This window comes from Syngnathoides biaculeatus, chromosome 18, assembly GCF_019802595.1.
Source record: "Syngnathoides biaculeatus isolate LvHL_M chromosome 18, ASM1980259v1, whole genome shotgun sequence".
Taxonomy (NCBI): Eukaryota; Metazoa; Chordata; class Actinopteri; order Syngnathiformes; family Syngnathidae; genus Syngnathoides; species Syngnathoides biaculeatus.
In genome coordinates, this window is record NC_084657.1 from 10,599,812 (window position 1) to 10,608,781 (window position 8,970).

Here is an 8,970-nt window from a genome sequence, read left to right on the forward strand (position 1 = left end):
CTGTTTTTTTTTTGTTGTTGTTTTTGTTTTGTTCCACCCACTTGCATTTCCAAACAACCAGGTAAAGAAATATGCTGGATAGTTTTAACGTCAAAGGTATGGAGTTGTGATCGAGTAATAATTTAAAATGGGAAAAAAAAATGTTCAGATGTAAAAGAAAATACAAAACTATCAAAAAAAAAAAAAAAAACCCAGACGCTTCTTTGCTGATTTCCAGTTCAATTTTGTTGTGGTTTCTATATGAATAATAATTGTACTATACTATTAAAATGTACTGTGCATCCATTGCTTTTCTCTCTTTCCATCCTCGGAAGATCTTTTGTTACTCATTCATGTATTCCATGGGTGTGTAAAGAAATAACTTGTAAACACAGTGCTGTCTTTGCTCCCAGTCTAGTGCTTCATTGTTGTTCTCCCTCTGCTCTTCCTCCTCCTCCTCCCTCCTCCCTCCTCCTCCTCCTCCATTCCTTCCTCCTTCCTCTAAGTACAAGTAGATGTTCTATAGAACTCATTAATATGATAGCTGTAGTGACTGTAGTAGACTTAGGACCAGTCAAGATATACACTAGACCTTTCTCTCGGTGACCATGTTAGTCTCACATTTTCAAACTTGGACCTTTTAGTTCTTTTTTTTTTTCTTTTCTTTTTTTTCCTATTCTTCTTCTGTTGGCGTCACCTCTCTCGTGCGGTTTTCAGCGAACCAAAGCTCTCGTGGATGGACAATAGAGAGAAACACTTGCTGGGAGGTGGAACCAACCGTACACAAGGCATTATTTAGCTATCCCACCCTTGAATGTTTTTAAAGGGGTGCGCCATCCTACCTTAAATGCTAACGCTAGATATGCAAAACGTGTATATTCATTCGATTTGCTTTGCCAGAGGGGATACGTGCGATCGTCGCGTTCAACGTCGCCGCTCACGTGGCGGCGGAGTCGTTTCTATCGAATGTGCGCGCACGTCATCACCGACTCTTTTAAAAGGAGTGTCGCACAATTATGCAGTTCGGATCTACTTGAGATTGAAATGATCGAAGTCCAATTCCAATTGCCCTGCAGTTATTTGATGAAAATAAACATTTTGGTGTCCAAAAGGGTGAAGGGAAATCGACGCCAGCTCGAAAATGCGACCGAGAAAACCGTCAACGCGAAAAAATGTTGCTGAGACTTTCTATTACCATCGTGAGGGCTTAAATTGAAATATCGTCGTATCGTAATTCCTCAAATAGTGACAACGACCAGTATTTACACTCAACTGCAGCGAGTACCAAACACTTTTTTTTGCTGGAAGGCCTTGCTCCTTTCGTTGTTGGGTCCTCTCAATAACACCTTTTAAAAAAAAAATTAAAATAAAAAGCGCCTTGCAACAGCTGCAACGATCTACAACCGCACCAATGTGCATTTTTTCGTGTTATTTTACGAACTAATCTTTCTTTTTTAAAACAATATCGCCGCCATTGTAGTATTTTATACGAGACAAAAGTGCAATTGAAAGAATACCATAGGATGGTACGATACTAGATAATATAACCACATTACTGTACATTTACGTTTTTCTTTTGTTTTTTTTGCCCAAATCCGTCTTTAGTGTGCCAGACCAAACAGGAGCAGTTTGCTGGAAAGATGACAATAGTAAAGGTATCTCCCCATCAACCTGTCATTTATAATTTTTTAAGGGAGGGAGGGGGGGGGCACTATTTGAGGAAATACTTTCTGAATAAATAACGCCATTTGATTTTCTCGAGACTGTTATTCAACAAGTAAGCATAACTTCACAACAAATCACAGAGACGAGGGAGGAGGCGGCGCTGGCTCAAGCTTAAAATGATGAATGATGATCAAAACTGAAGACATTTCAACCTATATATATTTTTTTTTGCTATTTAGCTTTCAATCCAACAGGGTAAAAGAAAGTGTTCCATCGAGTTAGTTTAGCTTTAGTTCGCCACTTGTTTTGCTTCGAAAAGATATAGCATTAGCACCACGTTCGAATGAACGGAACAACCACAAAGAAAAAAAAAAAAAAAAGACTTGAACTTTCTTTGCCACCAATGGCCTCCGTAGCGTATAGCGAGCGTAGTGATGCAGTAGCTTGGACTTTAAGGTAGCATGGCTCTTTGGCTCTCATTTCATTTTGATCGCAAACTGACAGCGCTTTGCAGCTGATGAATGTTACTCATTGGAGTCTACTCATCTTCTCCATTTAAGGAGAGGGGAGGGGGACTTGGTTTAAGAAAAAGAAAAAAAATAGACAAAAAAAAAAACGAGAAAAAAAAAAGTCCACCTGGAAGGTGTTGACGTTTGTGTACAACCGTATCCATTGAAACTTGAATCTCGAGGCAAGTGCTAGGCAATGGCCACACTTCACTTAGCTGACTTTTCTGTCATTTTTTTTGCCCGCCAGAAAAGCGGCAGCTCCAATTCCGCTCTTGAATGTTCTCCATCATCGCCACCCCGAAAGAGGCTCGACGAGGCCGCCCTTATCGCCTTCCATCTTAAGTGAAGGAGTCCACTCCATCACAGTGGCCGCAAAGTTAGTCCTGTTTTCTTTTTTTTTCTGTTTTTTTTTTTTTTGAAGCACTATTCACATGCGACATCAAAGCTTTCAAGATGGCAGGAAAGAGAGTCCATTTCCAGTTGAAAGCGTCACCACCTCCCATGCAATAGACATATATTTCCAAGTATATGCGTGTCTTCATTAGGTAGGAGCCGTCCGCAGACTTGTGCTCATGTCGTAGGGCCGTCCTGTCACTGTTCCATTGTTGGAGTCCATCCCAGGTACATTGCGGGCCGCGTTTGTCGCGTCGCTCTCGGGCCATTCCTAACACTTGCCCCCCTTTTTCCGTTTTTTATTCCGTTAACCGACTTTTTATGGCGAGAGACGGACAGACAGACTCGACTGACCTGATCTGAAAGCATCTTTCAGGTTACCATATAGGCTTGCTTAAGCCCCGTTGTAAAATATATGGAAAATAATAATGGATGGATGGATGGGGGTCTCTCACATATCAAATGTGGAAAGTCTAATTTTATATTTGTATTTTCAAATAATAATATTGACAAAAAATGTCTGTGAAAGGTTTCCATCCTCTACTGTGGTCCAGAAATTGATGTGTCTGTCTGGAAAATAAATACAATAAACTGAATTGTTATATGACTTGTTTTTGTTTTTTGGTTTTCAATGGAGTTCTAGTCGGCCGCCGACATGCCAGATCAAAATCATGAGGTTGTTACCATTTTTTTACTTTATAATTCGTGTTTAAATCCATTCGCACACGTCAGATATCAATTTGTAGTTAGGCGATATTGAAAGTCGTTAAATAAATCAAGGTTGTTCAACAACGGTCGAACTAGTGATGTTGCGGAATTCTGCTTCCCCCTGGCGGACATATACTGTACTAAGTGTGCCGGCAAGAAAATGAGCCAATCAACTACGAGGTTTTTTTTTTTTTCTCATCAGCATCATTGTGAAGAGCATCAATATCAGCTAGGGCTCACTGACTAAATGGTTGGAGATGGAATAAGAGCATGAGAAAAAAAACTAATCTCACACACATACATAAATTGAGGTTAATCACGGTTGAAAGTCAGTAATGTCATCATCATTCACATTACGTTCACTCATGTTAAGAGGCGATATGTCACTTTTCCAAGATGCAAAACGCTGCGACTCCATCAGTCTTCCTGACAAGCCGATCGATCGGCTTAGCTCCCGAAGCATGTTGGCGCTTACATCGCCGGGGGGACCTCAATGGAGCCCCTGGGGCGAGAAGAACTACGGAACCCCCTCCCCACAAAGGAAAAAACAAAACGGGATGATGGATAAGCAAACATTTCCTTCATTAAGGAATCGACATAAACCCTACTTAAAGTCAACAAGCTAGCTAGTCGGAGATTCCCAATTTTCAAGCAAACATATCCTCCATTATTCACTGAAAAACTCACCCATTTACTAGTTTTTTATTCTGTCCTAACCAAAGCAATTCCGTTATGACTTTGGCACAGTTTTGTGGCATTTTTGTGCCGAGGAATTGTCGAAGTGAACTGCGGAGCTTCATTTATACAAAAGTATGCTCTGCTGCCATCTTGCAGTGTCTGTAGGCAATTACAGGCAGCACATCAATGACTTGCTGATACAGTAAAGCCTCGGTTCTCAAATGTCCCCGTTTTCAAACAAATCGGTTTTCGAACAATTTTTTTGCTTCTGTTTTCGAAAGAAAATCTGTATTTGAACGCCCTCAAAAAAAAACGGAAATAACATAATGCGTGCGGCGCAACCAGCACACTTTTGTTTATTCTGTGTAACGCAGCCACTGTACACAGACGTGTCCCGGAAGTGACTGTTGGTTTTCTTCTTCTCGAGGACGACCGTATGAACCCCCAATCATGGCTCCAAAGAAGGCAAGTTGCTTGTTTAAAGTTTCTATTCTGCACGTTTGTTAATAAAAAAAAAAGTTTGACAAGGCTGGGGGCGGAGTTGCTACAGATACGGCAACGCACTCCCAGCCTAGCGTACTCTATTGCTAAAGCATACATTTTAAGCAAAAAAAAATAAATATATTTCTTAAATTACATTATTATATAAAGGATTTAAACTGTACATGTATTTCTACTATGCAGTTTATTATCAGGAGAAGTTAAATGCTTTAAAAAGCAAAATTTTTAAGGCTTGGAATGCATTATTTCTTTATCCATTCATTGTAATGGGAAACATGGATTCGGTTTTCGAACAAATCACTTCTCGAACTATTTTCCGGAACGTATTGTGGTCGAGAACCGAGGCATCACTGTATTTCCAATTTGAGAAAGGCCGCCGTCCCGATGCCTGCAAATTGTGAGGCTTCCGTCAAGGGTTTTCTATCCATCTTGGAGCCCATCCCAGCCCCCTAGACAAAAACTCTGATCAGCAGCCAATCGAAGGGCACGTACAGTCTAAGCAAACAACATTTCACATTCACACAAATGGACAATTCTGAGACTTAAAACGTTGAACTTTAGAATGCGGGGGAGCACGCTGTCACCGCAGAGGCTTGAGACAAGATTCAAACCCTGACCCGCAGAACCACAAGGCAGCTGTACAAACCACCATTTGCACGTTGCGCCATCTATCGTGTTTAATGAGCATCAGAAATAACGTGCAATGGGTTCTGAGGATCCTTTGGCTGTCCATCCTTACCTGGTTGACCTTTTCGCTCTGGCTGCTTTTAATGAAGGCCCAATTAAAAGTGGCATTAAGATCTGCAGGAGGGACTCTTGGAGGTCTACAAAGGCTTGGAAGGGGGACATATTGTGTCAAATTGGACTGTTTAATTGCCTGTTTACAAACAGATGTGGCTACCGGCCGTCAAGTGGGGAACTGCTTTTAGTTTTAAATCTTTTTTTGTGTGTGTCTGCCTGTTTATGAAGATGTCTCAAAACATTATTTATATACAGGGTACATCTAACAAAAAAATTGGACTATTGTCAAAATCTCAGATAGTTCAATTCGAAAAGAGAGACTCAATACAGTCAGTAGCCAATGATAGTTTTTGTTGTTATTTTAATTATTCTTGCTTACAGAAAACAAAAATTCAAAATTCATCGAGAATATTGCATCACTAAAAATTAGGAAGCAATGAAAAAGATTTCTAAATGTAGGAAATCGGGCAGGTGTTTCCCCTCTGAAAAGTATTTTACAAGTGTTGAATGAATCTATGAGCACGGAAATACTTTTTATTTTCTACCCTGTTCTGAATTTGTTGAGAGTAACGCATGAGGATCACGTTTGTTGCCATAACAACAAAATTGGACCCTTGCCACTGAACACTTTCTTCTGCTGGTCGACGGCTAAGAGTGAAACTGCGCCCCCCGGTGGCGATACTGCCCGCGCTGTGTTTCAGCGCGACTTGGCAGCTCGGCTGGGCGAAGATCCGCACTAACACTTTGTGGTCGCGGTTGGACCGAAGGTATACAGTGATGTAGCTGCCATAAGTGTCAGTTATAATACGTGAGTTAATTGTATTGTTTATTTGCATTAAACTGTGAATTATAGCAAGGGAGAATTTATGTTCTTGAGAGAATTATTTTCGTTAGTTCATTTTTATATAGAGGAACCTTGTTCATCAATGTTGTTGGTGTCAGGACGCTTATTTTGGGGTACTTCCTCTACTAAACTATAATGGCGGCAAAGATTCGATTGGTGTTAGCTAGAAAGAGCAAGAGAAGCAAGAAGAATAACTCTTTTTGGTCAGAAGGTCAACGAGGTGTGTTTATTATTGTTTGTGTTTTGTCATTTATTTGTGTAATATGAATTTTAATGTGTATTTATTTTCTTCTGCATGTAGTTCTTACGGCATCTTTGACATATGTGGGATATTAGCTTGTTGACGGGCTGATAAAGGCCTGTGAAAAAGAGCAACTTGTCCGGAGTGACCGAACCGGAGTTCCAGGTGAGGTGTTCTGGTGCACAGGTTTGTCGGAGAGACACACGTGATGAAGTGATGCCTCAACCTATGAAAATTCATTTATAGTGGATCGCTGCATACTCAATATTTTTCTAATTGCTTCTTTTTCCCCCTTTTTTTCCCCTCCCCTCCCCACCCAAAAAAATAATTTAATCCTCTGAACCGTGCTGCAAACTGTTTTGAATGTGACGCCCCCCCCCCCCAACCCCTTTAACCCCCACCCCCCACCCCCGGCACCCTGGCGACGCAGTCGGCGGTCCGGTTCACGGTGGACCGGTCGGTTTCCACCTGCGAGAGTGTCGAGCGCGCTCCGAGGACGCCGTGGCAATGCATATTTATGATTGCAGGACACGCGCGTCTCAGCATTTATTAACGGTAATTAAAAGCTGCTCACAGACGCCGGCACGCTTAATTGTCAATTACAGGTATTGGTGAAAATGACAGCAATTTATATATCACGCTGCAGTTTTATCTTGAAAACGGTCCGGGAAGTGTCCACACAAACCCGTTGTCGGAGGAATCCCCTTTAAAATGTGCAGCGTCCAATGCGCTCTGTTTTATGTGCGTCGCTAAATTATCTCCCCTCGCAGCCTCGTAATGGTTGTTCCTCATTGGCAGCGGAACATTTTTTTGACAGGGAAGCGTAATGGACTCCATGGCTGCACACTTTTGTGTGTGTGCGCGTGGAGATGAGGCACTCAGGTGGAGGCCGCCTCCCAGAATGCACCTCTAATTTGGAGAGCGCCATGCAAATTGACGTGACATTGATGGGCACTCTCTCACCGGCGCCCGCGCGCACGCTCCTTTCGCTAATAATTGCTGATTAAAAACCACTTAGGAGTCCATGACAACTCAAATGTGCATTAACCACATGACCTTGTACCAACACAAATAGTCGCCCACGCGAGAGTAAAGTAGAGACGGAAAGCCAAAGCAAACAAACTTGGGTGAGGTGGGAATTGTTTGGTTACATACGGGCACAAACCGAAAGCTAGCAGAGGCTATGCGATGGACCTTTCCGACTGGCGATCTTGAGCTCCCCCCCTCCTCCCTCTCCTTAGCTACATCTGCCGGGTCCCGCAAGCTTCCAAAATGGCGACTGAACAGAACAGGTTTGAAGTCGACTCTCTAATGCGTATTCCAAATAATACTGCGGTATGTTTTTTTGCCAAATGCGTCAGACTTGTCCGAGGGAGTTCTACAGCGAGGTCTCAATTATTTCACGGAAGGATATGTACACGGAATTAAGATTTTGGACGGAGCAGGACGCAATGTCAAGAGTTACAGCGAAATGTCGGCGATCGATGCAATAAAGTTTGACGCCTCATAAACTTCATTTTGAAATCCAACAGGATAAAATAGTGGAATCGTACTGCGCATGTAAAGCAGGGGTGAGTACTTTTTACTTAGAAAGATCACGAGTAATATCATTGTAGTCTTTAGAAGTGAGTTAGCTTCGATTTTCTACATTCAAACAGTGGTGATTAACTCAGTCAGTACCGTAGTCACCAGATGAAAAAGTTTGACTTGGCTCGTAACGGAACCCAGCGCTCTGTCTTAAAAGTCTGATGTGTTACAAAAAGGCAAATAGACATTTCTTTTGCATGACATGGCGCATTTACGTATCCCTAACCCAACTGTTCGCTATAAAACATGACACCCTTCGTTCAGCAGGTCACTGATACGCTAACAAAGTGAAAGTTGTTATCCTGCACTGATAATAATTCAATCAAACTCAGAAAAGATACTTCTCCCTCACTCTACCTTCGTACATACAGCCTTGTGTTTGTTGATATTGTCCACATTTAGTTGTACGTGCGCTCTTCCGCGAGCCTTCATCCATCGTAGACACTTCCTCAACTGTGTTTTAGGCTTTGGAAAATGAATCAAGGGGGCGCCTTGTAACCTAGCAGGATAACTCATCAGAATTGCACCCATCTGAGGACCATTAACTTTTCCAAGCGCACGCTACTGACAACCAGCATTGCTTGTGGGACAACATGGCGACAGGGGCGTGTCAAGACAATGCGGCTATCTGATTGGCTATTATTGTACGAGTGATTGACAGGTCGGAAAGGTCCATTGTTTGAAGAACGCAACACTTTGTTTAATGTTTACGTTGACGATCACCTTCACATGTGACTTCCTTTCCTTTCCCTTTCTATTTTTAGCGTACAACAATAATCTGTTGCCATTTTCCACGTAGAAAGATGCTCCAAGAAATGAGTGAGGACGACCTTCGTCACGTACGCGGATGTGAAAGGTGACCTTCGGTTAAAGCCCGCGTTTGTTCATATCGAATGAAAGGTCATTTGTGGGAGATAGCAAGTCGTTTGTCACAATATTGGCGAGCGTAAAATACACAGTGGGGAACCGGCTTCCATTTCTCAAGCGAGGACACGAGGCAAGGTCAAATGTGGCGTAACTCATGAACGATAATTAAACTGCGCTGAAACACAATAACGGACATGACTACATAGTTGAAGCACATATTGTTTTTTTTTTCCTCTTTTTCAGAACCTCTGCTATCT

At 42.1% G+C, this 8,970-nt stretch overlaps 1 protein-coding gene across 5 annotated transcripts in view; it reads left to right on the top strand.

Moving 5' to 3' along the window:
• Positions 1 to 3,137, top strand: part of LOC133491387 (RNA-binding protein Musashi homolog 2) — a 213,472-nt gene extending 210,335 nt beyond the window's left edge. For all 5 annotated transcript variants that reach the window (XM_061802422.1, XM_061802424.1, XM_061802426.1 and 2 more), the window contains one exon: positions 2,401 to 3,137. In XM_061802422.1, coding sequence (XP_061658406.1) covers positions 2,401 to 2,499 — 99 coding nt within the window. In that variant the 3' untranslated portion in view covers positions 2,500 to 3,137. The remainder of the gene's footprint in view (positions 1 to 2,400) is intronic.
• Positions 3,138 to 8,970: the final 5,833 nt, after the last annotated feature.